Here is a 16,007-nt window from a genome sequence, read left to right on the forward strand (position 1 = left end):
AGTACATTCACTTCCTTTGTCTAAGTCATTAATATATATTGTAAATAATTGTGGCCCCAGCACTGACCATTATTGCACTCCATTAGTTCCAGGTCGCCATCCTGAAAATGCCCCTCTTATCCCAAATCTTTGTCTTTGATTAGTTAGCCAATCCTCTATCCATGTTAATATGCTACACAATGTGCTCTTACCTTATTAAGCAGCCTTATGTATGGTACCTTATCAAACACCTTTTAGAAATCCAAATATACTACGTCTACTGGTTCCCCTTTATCTATCCTGCTTGTTACCTCCTCAAGGAGTTCTAATAAATTTGTCAGGCATGTTTTCCCCTTCATGAAGCCAAGCTGATTCTGTTTGATTATATGATGTATTTCTAAATGCTCTGCTATTACATCCTTCATAATAGACTCTAATATTTTCCCAATGACTGATGTTAAGCTAACTGGCCTATAGTTACCTGTTTTTTGTCTCCCTCCCTTTTTGAATAAGGGTTTTACATTGGCAGTTTTCCAATCCTCTGGTACTTTTCCAGGATCTAAGGATTCTTGGAAGATTACTATCAGTGCATCCACTATCTGTGTAGCTACTTCCTTTCATATCCTAGGATGCTACCCATCAGGTCCAGGGGACTTATCGGCCTTTAGCCCCATTAGTTTCCCCAGTACTTTTTCTCTAGTGATAGTTATTGCATTTATTTCCTACCCCCCTTTGCCCCTTGATTATTTAGTATTTTTGGAATGCTATTAGTGTCTTCTACCGTGAAGATTGAAGCAAAGTAGTTATTCAATCCCTCTCCCATTTCCGGCTCCCCATTATTGTTTCCCCAGCCTCATTCTGTAAAGGGCCTATGTTCACTTTGGCCTCTCTCTTCATTTTTATATATTTAACGAAGCTCTTACTGTCTGTTTTTATATTACTTGCTAGTTTACCCTCAAGGTTCATTTTCTCCCTCTTCATTTTTTTTTTGGTCATCTTTCGTTGGTTTTTAAAACTTTCCCAATCCTCTGGCTTACCACTAATCTTTGCCACATTGTATGTTTTCTTCTTTCAATTTGATACTATCCTTAACATCCTTGGTTAACCATTATTGGTTTATCCCCTTCCTAGAATCCTTCTTCCTCATTGGGATATGTCTTTGTTGTGAGTCATAAACTATTTTCTTAAATGTCTGCTATTGTTCATTGACCGTCTTTTCTGCTAAACTCCTTCCCCAGTCCACTCCAGCCAACTCTGCCATCAATCCTTTGTAATTGACCTTATTTAAGTTTAGTACAGTTGTTTCTGACCCAAATTTCTCACTCTCAAACTGAATGCTAAATTCTACCATGTTATGGGCACTGTTTCCTAGGAGATCTTTTACTCTGAGATCATTTATTAAACTTGCCTCATTACATGTTGCCCGGTCCAAAATAGCATCTCAATCCGCGCCTTTTATCCGCTCACCTCGCGCTCAAAATATACTATTTTGAGCCTCAGGCTTAGAATAAACCTTAATTATTTACCAGATACTCACCAATTAACCACCTTCATCTCCTGTAGCAGAGCTAGAATCAATTCCTGGAGGCTGAAAAGGTTTAAGCACAAACAGCCAAACACAGTAAGGCAACTGAACAACAGTTGCAATAAAGAAAGGATTGCATTTAAATAGTGCTTTTCATGACCACTGAACATCTTAAAGTGCCATACAGCAAAGGAAGTATTTTTGAAGTGTAATCATTTCTGCTATGTAGGAAAGAAACAGCCAATCGGCAAACAGTAGCATGATAATGACCAGATAATATGTTTGTGTGGCATTAAATGAAAGGTAAATATTGGCCAGGGCACTAGGATAACTCCTTCTGTGAAATAGTGCCACAGACATTCCTGTGGAGGGGGCATGCCCACAACCATCTTCTCAAGGATAACTATGGGCAATAAATGCCAGCCTTTCTCATTATGCCCATAGCCCATGAATAAATGCAACATGATCATCATTTTTCTCACAACCAGCACCACCACTTTTTAAAAAATTCATTAATGGGATGTGGGCACCACTGGCTCAGCCAGCATTTGTTACCCATCCCTAATTGCCCTTGATCAGAGGGCATTTAATAGTCAGCAACATTGCTTTAAACTTAAAGCATGTTATTTGATCATTTCTGTCATTTTCTACACCCAAACTGGCTGCTACATATCCTTCCATCAGAACAGTAATTACATTTAAAAAAAAATTTATTGGCTGCACAGTGTTTTGGGACATCCTGAAGATGCAATAAGGCACCACATCATGGTGAGCTGTTTCTCTATTAGTTGGTATATCAGTAAGGATCACAAATTTAACACCCAAGGGTCCTTACACTTCTGCAATCCTGTACTCTGTTGATGTGGGTTGTGTTATTAATTAGTTTGAAAAATGCACTAAGCCATTTTTATGTTCAGCTTGATCCAATTTTATCACAGCCCTTTTGTAGACAAGCTGACTGTTCAATGTTTAAAGAGATGACAGATAGACATCTCATTCCCGTCTGCGGGTGTAATGCAACTTCAAAGAATAATTATTGCCCTGTCCCATTTTATCTTTTAAGAAAAGGCCATTGGACTTGGCTTCGAAGTTCCCGAATGTGAGAATATCACTCTCAAAAATTTATCTGCTGCACTGCATCTTGACTTTATCCCACTCCAGGACTTGGGCACAAGAATCAAGGATGATACTGCAGTGCAGTACTAAGGGAGTACTGAATGGTCACAGGTGCTGCCTTTCAGATGAGGCGTTAAATGAAGCTCCAACTATCTGCTTGCAGGGGTCAATGTGAAAGATCCCATGGCATTATTTTGAAGAAGAGGAGAGGTATTCCCAGTCTCCTCAGCTATATTGATTCCTCAATCAACATCACAAAAGCAGATTACCTGGTCATAATCACATTGCTGTTTGTGGAGTTTGCTGTGTGAAAATTGGCTGTTGCATTTCCTATATTACAACAGTGACAGCACTTCAAGAAAAGTGATTGATTGGCTGTAAAGCATTTTGGGACATCAGGTGTGATAAAAGCACTATATAACTTCAAGTCTTTCTTTATTAATATAGAATAATTGATAAAAATGCAGTTACTTCCAAAACTACTGAACTTATACTACAGAATGCAGAATTAGATTCTCTGCACTAAAACAACTTACTTATAATTGATTTGTTTTGAAGGACTACAAAGTTAAAACAAGGTTACATAAGAACATAAGAAAAAGCAGCAGGAGTAGGCCATTCTGTCTCTCGAGCATGCATCGCCATTCAATAAGATCATGGCTGATCTGATTGTGGTCTTAACTCCACTTTCCTGCTGTCCCCTTGACTCCCTTGTCAATCAAAAATCTGTCTAACTCAGCCTTGAATATTTTTTAATACCTAGCCTCCACTGGAGGAGAATTCCGAACACTAACAACCCTCAGAAGAAATTCCTCCTCATCACCATCTTAAATTGGAGACCCCTTATTTTGAAAGTTTAGGTCTGGTTCTAGATTCCCAACAGGGGGAAACATCCCATCAGCATCGTACCCGCCAAGCCCCCTCAGAATCTTAATATCTCAATAAGATCACCTCTCATTCTTCCAAACTACAATCCAACCTGCTTAACCTTTCTTCAAAAGACAGACCCCCACATCGCAGGAATCAGCCAAGTGAACCTTCTAGTGTTTCCAATGCAAGTAGGTCCTTCCTTAAATAAGGTCACCAAAATTGTACAGACTACACCAGGCGTGGTCTCACCAATACCAGCTACAATTGTATCAAGGCTTCCTTACTTTTATGCTCATCTCCTTTGCAATAAAGACTAAGGGTGTAATTTTCGCCTCCAGTCACTAAATGGGGTGATTCCCATCAGCCGCAATTGTGGGCTTCCGCACCAGATCATCTGCTTTTCAGCTCATTATATATGCATGAACAGGAAGCACGTCGTATCCCCGAGCAGGACAGGCTGCAATGCACCCACCCTACCATGACCTCACTGGATCATCTTCCCTGGCTCCATATTTAAATAGCACCTGCGCACATCATTCACTCTCCGCAGGCCAGGTCAGGTGCATGAGTGAAGGCAAAGAATGAGTGCCCCCAAATTCAGTGACAGAGCTTTTCTGGGCACAATGGAAGGAAGCCAGGCATCTTCTACCCCCGTGATGCGGGAAGGAGGTCCACCAACCACATCACACTGGCAAGGGAGGAGATGGCCACCGCAGTCAGTGCCAACTCCGTATACAGGAGATCTGCCATCCAGGAAAAGGATGAATAATCTCATCCATTCCACCAGGGTAAGTGAACCTTCTCCTCGCTCTCAGCTCACATTCCCACAAGCCCATCAGGATGACAGGGTGACAGTCCACAGGGATCACACACATGACCAGCACAAGGGACATCACCACATACTCTCTCACACATACCTTGACACCTTCATCTCCTTTCACATCCTGTGTAGCTCGTGTCCTCAGCCCTTTTGGAGGTCCACTCAGCATCCACAGAAGGCAGGCAACCATATCACCAGCCTCAGCACCCATCCTGCTCAACTGTCTATCTGTCCTTATGCAGGACAAGCTCGTCCAAAACAAGAAGGGGGATGCCTGAACTCAGGACCCTTAGAGAGAGAGCTGGCCAGAGCAAACCAGGGCTATGTGTGCGCCAGTGACTGACATCTTCCAACAAGTGAGGACCCAGCACCAGCTCAACGCTCACCTAATAATACCGTGAATGTTTCATAATGTTGTTGACTATGCAGCCAATCATTAATGAACTGTTCTCTTTGACAGGGGACTGTGAAAAACACAGAGGAAAAGTGGCATCAGCTCCAGTCCCCACACCACCTCAGAGGAGGATTCTGAGGACACACTAGATGAAGACCCATCACACCATTCACCCGCACCCTCCACTAGTGCAGCAATAAACACCTTGGAGGGACCAAGTCCTAAAGCAGGCTCGGGGTCACAATCTGGTGAGCACAGTGCAGATTCTGGTCCACAGCAGGCAGAGTTAGGAACATCCAATGTCTCTGGAACTCGGAGGACCGCTGCAGGGCATAATTCTGCTCAGTCCCAGTCAGATGGTGAGCCACTGGACTCTGCCCTAACACAGATGTTGGAGCTGCCATGACAGAGACAGGAATATCAGACAAGCTTGTCAGGTGCAGTCAACAAATTGTAACAGACGTCTGTCCGCATTCAGTCTGTTATCATCGCACTGACATGCCAGCACACCAAGGTCAACACTGGTAGGATGTTGACTGCCATGGAGGCCTTGGTCCAGGACATAGTGGCCGCAATGCTTCAGGAGTTGCACTCCATCACTGTAGGCATGGGTGGCATCCATCAGTGGCTAAGCGAGAGGGGGACAGAGCACCTCAACCTCACTCCAGGTGCCCCTCCTCCTCCAGAAGTCAGCTAGGGGCCCACGAGAAAGGACAGCCACTGTCATCAGATGGTTTTACACAACATTGAGCTGAGGCACATGATGGTGCATCTGTGAGAAGGCGGTGGGGGGCACAGAAATGTGTCAAACTTGATTGACCATGAAACATATCATCAAACAGAAAAGACAGACACACCAGGAGAAGTGGAATGGGTATCAAGAGGGACTAGGACCAGCAGCTGGACACCCTGGGGACATCCATCTATGTGCTTCTGAGAGTGTCCAGCTGACCTACATTCCCCTCTGCCTGTGACCCCATCAGCTGCAGCTCCACAGGCTGAGGAGGGCGCACATGCCCCACAGCAGATGACCCAACACAGGCTGGGGCCCTCCAAGGCTCGGCCCTCCAAAGGACACCCGCCAAAGTCATCTCAGGCAGCAGGACAGTAAGCAGGCTGCCTCCAGCTCGGCTGTGGATGTCAGGGATGCACCAAGATATAGTGGCACGGTGCGCAAGATTAAGAAATCCTAGGAGGACAAATTTGTATGGGTGTTCACAATCTGCATATCATTTCCCCAAATGTAAATAGATTTCCACTCGTACCACTTCTCCTGGTGTATCTGTCTCTTTTGTGTGATGAAATGTTTCATGGTCAATCAAGTTTGACACATTTCCATGCACCCCCCACCCCCTTCTCACAGATGCACCATAATTCACCTGAGCTCAATGTTGTGTAAAACCATCTCATGACAGTCTCCGTCCATCCTCTGCTCAGTGCCACCATCAATGAAGCGTATGCCTCAAAGAAATGTGTGGTTGCCCAAGGCATCTCTGAGACCTGCTTTAGAGGTTAATGCGATCTTCAGTCATGTCAGTGTAAGATGGAGGTTCATGTAGTCCGCCCGATGCTTCCGCATTGTCGACTAGTCAGATGATGAAATGTAAAGGTGCATGGAGACGGGCCACCTTTCATTGACTTTCATGTACTGTTCGCCAGCCTTGAGTGTGGTCTATGAGCCCAAATTCTGCACTCGTGAGCACTCATGTCTCCCTGCAATGTTCTCTAATGTCCGGGTGGAAATGTCAACAGCAGTCCAATATCAGAGCCCACTTCCGCCCCTCCATGTTTCTGAGCCAAGAACACTGCCGACACCTTTCTGTCCTGACGTTTCCTGTTACACGTTCAAACATTTGCGACCTAGCATGTGTGCATTTCTCCCACAGAACCACTGTGGTCATAGAAGGATGCAGTATAGGCCCACAAGTTCTGGCTAGCATCTCTTGAGATGGAGCTCCCAGATGCTCAATCCAAATGATTATGTGGAACTAACAATGGCATAATTGTAAAACAAAAACAGAATTACCTGGAAAAACTCAGCAGGTCTGGCAGCATCGGCGGAGAAGAAAAGAGTTGACGTTTCGAGTCCTCATGACCCTTCGACAGAACATAATTGTAGCTGGTTTCCATGTACATATGTTAGGCTACAGGGATGAAAATGTGCAGCAGTGAAATGGGCTAAGAGCAAGGATAGACAGCAGCTGTTGTGTGCTCTTTATTATGTACAATTTGAGACCTTGATGTGCCTGTCTTTACAGAAGCACACAGGCCAGAACTGGTCAATCGGGGAAAATTGGACAGTCGAGACAGAGGCATGCTCCAGAGTGGTACATGGGTATCAGAATATTATGCTCATGAAGTCATGAGGTCAACTGAAAGGTGAGGTGAACTGCAGCCCCACATCCTTCAAGGAGACTGACGGACTGAGGATGTTGGAGATGATGAGGACTGAGTATGATGAGGAGGCATCCACAATTGTCTTGCCTGATCGCCTGGCTGAGCCCAAAAACTGCATTGCGCTATCATAATTGAACTCCCACATGAAGGCCATGTGCACTAAGTGGAGATGGACCTCCTTGAGTCGCCTTGTCATAATGCTGGCACACTGCCATGACTGTACTGAGGATTGCAGTGCTACTCCTTCCACTCATAGGCAGCTGTAGCCATGTTGGAAAAATGCTACAAGGGGCTGCCCCATCTAAGGTGTGCTCACAAAACATCCTGTTGTGGATACGACCACATTACAGAAAGGCCACATGCTCCAAAGGCTGCCTGACCTTCCCAGGGTGGGACATCATGATGCAAGAGTTCAAATATTCGTCCAGAAATGGAAGTGCTTTGTTGGAATGAGGAGGACAGCAATAAAGGTGGTGAGGTGGACCCAGCACCGAGGACACCAGTCAAAGAGGATCATCATAGCTCATTGTCATCAGCCTCCTAGAACTTGGTGGCTATTAGCATTGCATGTGCCTGCATCGTCTGGCTACTACAATGGCCTCTTCCCCTTCTCCCTCAGCTTCCTCAGCCCTCTCAACATCCTCATCATTGGAAGACACGTGCAGCTCCTCCATCTCGGCATCTAGCAAGACATCCCCTCCTTTGCAGCACCAGGTTTTGGAGGGCATAGCAAGACACAATGATATGCAAGGCCTTCTGGGAAGTGTAATGGAGAAGGTTGCATGAACTATCCAAACATTGGAATCGCATCTCCAAGAAGCCAATGGTTTGTCCTTATCAATGAGCATCTTAAATAACGAGCAGCACTATACTTTCCTCACAGGCACTTTCAGGCCGCCGGACAGGCGTCATCAGTCACAACTTTAGCAGGTTACTTTTGTCCCCAAGGAGCCAACCCTGGGTATGCTGAGGTCCCTCGAAGATCTACGGAACCTGTGATTCACTCAAGATATACGAGTTGTGGCAACTCCCTTGGCATCTGGCGGAAACCTGCATTGTGTTTCTGGTGGTTGCAGACCAGCTGCACATTGAGAGAGTGGAAAGGATTCCACTTTCCTTTCCTGCTGATGAATTGGACTGGCTGCTGCCAGGGAGCTTGTAAAGCCACATGACCGCAGTCGACGGCACCCTGCACCTGTGGGAATCTGGAAGTAGCAGCAAAGCCCAGTGCTCTCACAGCCTGGCTAGCCTCACCTCGAGAGAACTTCAAGTAATTGCGTGCCATAGGGCATCCATCACCTCCTGCATGTACTTGTGTATAGAAGCTTTAAGAGATCCTGCACAGGTCCCCAGTGAAGCCCCAGAATGAGCCAATCACAAACAAGTTCAAAGCGGCGGTGACTTTGAGAGTCACTGGCAATGGATGGCTGCCCAGTCCCTGCGGTATCAACTCCTCCTGCAGAATGTGGCAGATGTGAGCCACCAGATCCCTAAACAGGCGGAGGCGTTGAAGGCACAGTCTCTCACTCATCTTGAGATATAAGAAGCATCTTCTATGCACCCTTGGTCTGGCCAGATGCCTATGCTCAATGACTCTGTGAGTCTCAGCTTCTGGGATCTGAAGGGGGGCCCCAGTGCCACTTGCTCATCAGAGTGAGCCTCTTCTCTTTGCCCAGCATGGCGCTGACATGCCCTTCTACTTCGCCTTTGCTGTTGCCTGTATGCCAGGATGAATGCCACGTTAGCTGGTACATCCAGCTTTCCCTCGTAAAAGTATCTGCAGGAACACTGGACAGAGACATGAGTGAGCATTAGCCTCCAAAGGTGAACTTCCTGTCGCTGACAAGGGAGTGACTGTGGCACCAATGGGTTACTTCAATTCCAGCCACTCAGTCTCCTGGCAGCACTATTACAGCCTTCAGGGTCACCTGAAACACTACCACCACCCCACCAACCCATACCAACATATGCAACTGCAAAGACATTGCTTTGGACAAGCGCCTGGATCTACAAGAGTTCTGGCAGGCACTGATAGCCTCAGGCAGGGTACTCTGAGACTGCACCCTTTGGTTTACACAGCAGCCCAAATGACCAGTGAGGGAATAAGAGTCATTTAGGGGGTTGGGGAGTTCCCATCTCAAAACCTGCCAGCTCCAAGGTTTCGAGGTGTTTTGGTCAGTAGACATCTACATTTTGTCCTTTTGCCCCCTTGTCTACTGGTGCCTTCTTAAAATTGGGATTTGCCAAGAGTGAGACAAAGGGTTTTGGCAAGGGGGTCGTTTAAAGTCTCAATTATAAATTACTCTTGCATGACAGCGCTGTAACAGTTAAGGCTCTGGATTCTCTCCGTTGGGTTTGAAATGGCCTTAACATGCCTCAGCTGTGCCTTTGGAAATTTGGAATTTAGAAGGGTGCCCCTTCAAATCGGCCCACAAGTGCAGGGGTTGACTCCTCCCACCAGCCCCAAGCGCCCTCCCCTGCAATTTTTTTTCATGCATTCTTTTTCAACTGCGCCTTAGATTCAGTTTGGAAAATGGTGATGCTGAGGTTATACTTGCAAACTAGCTTCAACCCCTCCCTGTGATTGTGGAAATCCCTCCCATCATCCTGGAGGAGCATCATTCTTAGGTTTCCCTTCCTCCAATTACTCTCCTTCCTTCCCCTCTAATCCTTGATCCCATGGTCATAGTTATGGATATCCTTGTCCTACCCCTGAACTCTTTGATGTTGATGTGCCTATGTCCCACGTTGATTGATCCCTCCCCATCTTGAGGACTACTGCAATGTCACATACAGAGACTACCCCCTGACCATGAGACCTGCCCCCCCCCTCCCCCGCATTACCTCTTTCCCATCTACAGGCTGCAGATGCTTCCCCTGAATGTAACTATGCCATGTGCGGTCCAGTATGAAGTCAGAAACCCACAGGACCAACGTGCATGAGAGGGGGGGATCACAACGCCCTGCACACAAAATGCTGGACATGACTGACAAAGGACTAACAGGCCCTTCCCCCTTCTTGGACTGGGGCAAGGACAATATTTCCAAGCTCAGTTTCCTAAATTGTGTGTGTTGCCACAGAGTTGACTTTCCATTCTGACCCTGAGAACATTCCCCCAACTCCCCTCCACCGGCAACCCCCCCAGTCATGTTTCTGTGTGCACCTTTCCTTAGTCATCCTCCCCACCCCTGGAGTCAAGCTTTTGTCCTCCAGCCCCTTCCACTCTCCCCCTGCCTTATCACTGGTCTGGAATGGAGACCCTGGCCTCTGAAGCCTCCTTGAGTTACCGCTGGTCTTGCCTGCCCAGCCTGGCACAGAGTCGGAGCAAGCGGAGACATGAGTAAAGTGCAGGTCGCCAGGTGAACGTCACTTATATCCGATCATGAATCACGTTGGTCTGATTAGACGCTGGCGTGAGCTTCTGACTGTGAGTGTGGGTGTGACTCTGGCAAGTTAGCTTCATAATGAGCATTCATGATATTCAAATTATGCAAATACCATTCCCAACAAGAAGCGGTGGGACAGCCAAGCTACCATTCAAGTCGGGAGCAGACAATTGCTTTTATACTAGCATAAAACAGACTTTTCACCCTCCTCCGTATTTTCCAGACCATTATACCCACCACTGGCATGACTGGAAAATCCCATCTTAACATTCCATTTGCCTTCCTCAATTCTTGCTGTATCTGCGCACTGACTTTTTTGTGATCCATGTACAAGGGCATTAAGCTTCCTCTGTAGTGCAGCGTTTTGGAGTCTCTCACTGTTTAAATAATATTCTGCTTTTCTATTCTTCGTGCCAAAGTGGACAACCTCACATTTTCCCACATTACATTCAATCTGCCAGTTTTTTCCCCAATCACTTAACCTATCTATATCCCTTTGCAGACCCTTTGTATCCTCCTCACAACTTTTTAAAAATTCTTTCGTGGGATTTGGTGTCACTGGAAAGGCCAGCATTTGTTGCCCATCCCTAACTGTCCTTGAACCAACCTTGTTAGGTCACTTCAGAGGACACTTAAGAGTCAACCACATTGCTATGGGTCTGGAGTCACTTGTAGGCCAGACCAGGTAAGGATGGCAGATTTCCTTCCCTAAAGGACATCAGTGAACCAGGTGGGTTTTTACAACAATCGATGATAGTGTAGTTTCATGGTTACCATTACTGAGGTTAGCTTTCAATTCCAGATTTATTAATTGAATTTAAATTCCACCAGCTGCCATGGTGGGATTTGAACACATGTCCCCCAGGGCATTAGCCTGGGTCTCTGGATGACTCGTCCAGCAACATTACCACTATGCCACTGTAGAATATACATGTTTTAACACCATAAATATTGCCTCAATCAAATCATTTTGTTTTACCAGATTTTAGCTGTTAAATCTAATGATGCGGTAGCGTGCCATATTGCTAACCTCATTATATTCCTTTATTTTTGCCTTAAGTGCTGTTTCCACTTGGTAGCCTTTAGTCCACAGTATGTGCCAAGCAACGGGAAAATTAAACAAGGGGTGTAAGTCAATTAGATGCAGACCATGTTTAACGTGAACTCAACTTTGCAAGAACGGAATAAACTCTACAATGGAACCACACAAAATATACTCACTTAGTTCTTTCGAAAGCCTTTCTGAGCCAATATAAGGAGACTATGGTCAAATGACTCTGTTTAGATTGCATTTCTTTGTTGCTATCTAGTGGAAAGGCTCAAATAATGTGAAAGAGAACACCAGATATTTTCAGTAGCTATTAAGCGCTTGACAGATTTTCAGCTTCCATAACAGTTCCACAAAATTCAAATGATTTCAAATGTTGTAATTAATTTTTAATTGATTTCATTGGGGCATTAAACTAATACTTGTGTTTGGATCTATGCCAGTTTAAATTAGCTGCGGGGTATTACACAGTCAGCAAGTTAGGATAGTGATTTTCGCATTGACTTTTTAATCTTTGGAGTTCTGTAACATCGGAAAACTGAGGTCAGGTAAATGAAATATGCAAATGAGAATCAACACTCCGTGCCAACATTAAACCAATTTCAATTTAAACTCTCAGAGATTCACCATGCATCACACTCACAAGGTGCCAGAAGATATACAGCAAATAGATTGCATCCTGCTTCTGTCAGAATTCATCAAAAATTAAACAAAGACAAATTTAAAATCTACTTAAACTCCCTTCAGGACATCAGAGTTTAGAACAGATGATGATATGTTCTGAAATAATTTAAAATCTGTACTTACTGTCGTACCCCCTACGTAATTAATAACTATGACTTGATTTGAAAGTCAAAGTCCCACAGATCAGAAGGGCTACAAGGCCTAAAAACAAAGAGTCCTACCATGAGGGTTTTTATTACTTATAGTTAAGGTTCAGCATACATGAGATTGTACAAACCCACATTGCAACACTTGATGGACCTCAGATGATAGAACAAACAAGGTTTGAATGGGATAATGATGACTCAAATGCATGAGATGTTATTTGCCCTTTTTGACAGGAGGGTGGGGAGGTGGGAGCAGAGAAAACAACAGACAAATGAGCAGTTTTGCCACAGAGAAAAATGGAGCCAAAACTTAGTGCCAGTCAATGAGAATGACTCTTGCTTGTCATTTGGTGATGGAAGTTTGAGAGAAGACCTTCTGCCCCCTCAGCTCCTTACCCCAAATGAGAAATGGTATGGATAATGAAAGAAAATAAGGGAAGGAAATAAGAAATGATGCTGGGTCATTCAGCACTGCTGAATTTGAGAAGTTATTTTTCCATCGCCCTAGTGAGCTAGCATGATTGAGGTGGAAGAATCTTTTAAATGGGTGAAGAAAATACAAGCGGATAGAAATGAAACTGATTAGAATCAAGAGAATTATTTTGTATCAAACGCCTTCCACTAACCCCTCCCACCGGTGGTTTATCAGTACCATTTATGTATGTCTACAGTGATTAAATAGGTCAGTGTATATGTGTGCTAGAAGGCAGCTATCTTAAGGACTTCAGGTGTAGCCTTAATAGATGAACAGTCACTTAGAAGGTACTGTTTGCCATATCAGCATATAACCACTTATACTGAAACAGTTTATATTTAGAGTAAGCTTTAACCAGGTCTGCACAATATTTCCTTGCTTGCTATTCCAATGAAGGCATTAGCCTGTTTGTTTAAACGGGTTAAATGTCTGCTAAAATACCAGGAAGGACAATGTGATACAAATGGATTAAATGTTGGGATTCTATGGCCAAGCAAGTTAGAACTTTGGTAACAGAACTTACCAAAATGTTTGGTGGCAGCATTGTCACACTGATGACGCTGATCTTCCAAGAACTCCAAGTCCAGCATCAAATCATCCTCATCCAGGTCACAGGATCCCAATCTGTTTAGAACATCCTGAATCGAGAGGGAGGGAAAAGGAAACAGAGCCATTAAAATATTACTAAAACGATCTTGCAAAAAAACGTCTTTATTGGCATTTGCATGACAGCATGAAGGATTAAAAGTTCAAAAAGAATTTTAGATTGGTCTGTTCATATGCGAGAGAGATGGGCACCATTCTCTTATTTAAAATCCATACTGTACAGACAGAAACTCAAAGGCCCAGTATATTTTGTTCACAATCATCCTTTGGATGATCTGTTAACCTGGTCTCTGTTTGATCTTGGAGACTAACATGGCGCTTATCAAAGATTTAAGCTCTCTTGGCCTGTCCTGACCACTGTTTATCCCAAAGCCAACACCCCCAAATATCTAGGCATTTATCTCTGTCATGAAAGTGTAATAATTCTCACAATATTATTGTGATTTATTGTTAAAGTAGGTGCATCGTGGGGTTTGGAGTGTGTGAGATTGAGAGTGAGTGCGTGTGAGATTTAATTGAATTGGAGACAGCTGGTCTGGAGGCTATTGAGAGATCACAATACAAACACAAGAAGACGCTTTAAATTCACACTATTCCTTTACCCCAGCAATGTCTTTACAGATGCATAAACCAATAAATAGTTGCCCCTAGCTTGACACACAAAGGCTTCTCACTTGGGACTGGCATGGTTACAAATGGTTTTCTTCCTGTGAATTCCTGAGCATTCACTCAATGCTTTTCACCAACTCGTACGTCTTCCCGAGACATCCAAAAATTGCACTTTAAACTCAACCTTCCAGTAGCACCTCTGCTAAGCTAATCAATTTACTGAGTTCCATAAGTGACTACGCAGTCAACCACTGTCCAAATAGCCTTGTAGTGTTTTCTTCTCAGAGAGCTGAAAATCCTTGATTCCACTCTCTGACACACACGGAACTCTCACTCCTGCCTTTTTCTCTGAGCCTGTGTCCCTGGACCACTGTCACTAGGCAACAGTAAAGATTTTTTTCTACTTTATGTTTTCCTCCCCACAATCACTAACCCTTTAGTCCACCTCTTTAACTTCAGGGGTTGCAAAACCTCATTAAAAATGAACATATACAAAGAAACCCAAATTACCTGACCTTTTAGTCAGGAATCTATTCAGACTCTCAGGCACCAAACCTCACAAACAACCTAAATGAAACTTAAACAATTTTACCTTTCTTATCATGCAAACATATACATATACATATATTCAACTTAAAAATTATACACTGTTCCTAACACTGTGAAGAACTTAGGGATATCCTAAGGTTGATACCTTTGCATTGATTAATGCTCATAACTGCCAGTATATTTTTTGCCAATTTTTCTTTAACTATTTTCTCTCACTTAACACATAGTTATCTTTGAAAATTCTGAAACAGATAAGGATTAATATGGAATTACACAGAATTTACACATAAAACAAGTCATTTGGCCCAAGTTTATGTTGGTGTTTATGCTCCACGCAAGCTTCCTCCTGGCTCATTTCATCTTAACTTATTAACTTATCCTTCTATTCCTTTCTCCATTAGCTTACCCTTAAGTGCATTTATATTATTGTCCTCAATGACTCCAAGCAGCAACAAGTTCCACATTCTCAGCACTCACTGGGTGAAGTTCCTCCTGAATTCCTTATTGGATTTATTAATGACTATCTTATATTTACGACCTCTAATTTTGATCTCCCTGGCAAGCGGAAACACTTTCATTATATCTGCACAATCAAGCCCCTTCAGAATTTCAAAGACCTTGAGCAGTTCATTGTTTTTCAAGGGTACCTCCAGTTGTTCCACCAAAGTTATGATGGATAAAAGTTCTGTCGAAGGGTCATGAGGACTCGAAACATCAACTCTTTTCTTCTCCGCCGATGCTGCCAGACCTGCTGAGTTTTTCCAGGTAATTCTGTTTTTGTTATGGATAAAACAATCCTGCCACAACAGATGACTTACATGCTGTGATGACCAGGCTACAAAAGTTGCATAGAGGCAAGTCTGGAGCACTGTGCAAATCAATCTCCAAGTCCTCCAAAACAACTGGTGGACAGCACTCACTGGGAGGACACAAATGTATGCAGATATTGGAAATATGAGATTCTTCAGCAAAGCCTTGAGATCTGCATATAGACCTCCCTGCCAGTTGCAGGCATCACTAAAATCTTTGTATAGCCCAACCCTACTCTTAGATAAATAGTCCATCTTGCACCGCTGGTCAGGGCACTCTGAGAGCCTAGTGGGTGACCAGCGGATGGTGCAGGAGACATCAATGACAAAGATCTCCCAAAGGGAATTGAAGTCGGAGTTGGATGAACGACCAACCCGTGAAGAGATCAAGACCACTACAACACAATTAAAATCGCTCAAAGCTCCCGGAGCAAGTGGGATTCCAGCCCAGGTCTGTAAACAGGGAGGTGATGTGATCCTTGATGGGCTAACAAATCTGCTTACAGTCCACTGAGAGAAAGGGGTAGTGCCACAGGACATTCACAGTGATTGTCCCTCTCTACAAAAATAAGGTAGAGAAGTCTGACTGTTAA

The 16,007-nt window shown here is 44.1% G+C and overlaps 1 protein-coding gene across 1 annotated transcript in view; it reads right to left on the bottom strand.

The window, feature by feature from the left end:
- Window positions 1-16,007, bottom strand: part of LOC121277357 (serine-rich coiled-coil domain-containing protein 1-like) — an 898,837-nt gene that overhangs the window by 607,451 nt on the left and 275,379 nt on the right. The window contains exon 4 of the mRNA XM_041186774.1: window positions 13,365-13,479. Coding sequence (XP_041042708.1) covers window positions 13,365-13,479 — 115 coding nt within the window. The remainder of the gene's footprint in view (window positions 1-13,364; window positions 13,480-16,007) is intronic.

This window comes from Carcharodon carcharias, chromosome 1, assembly GCF_017639515.1.
Source record: "Carcharodon carcharias isolate sCarCar2 chromosome 1, sCarCar2.pri, whole genome shotgun sequence".
Taxonomy (NCBI): domain Eukaryota; kingdom Metazoa; phylum Chordata; class Chondrichthyes; order Lamniformes; family Lamnidae; genus Carcharodon; species Carcharodon carcharias.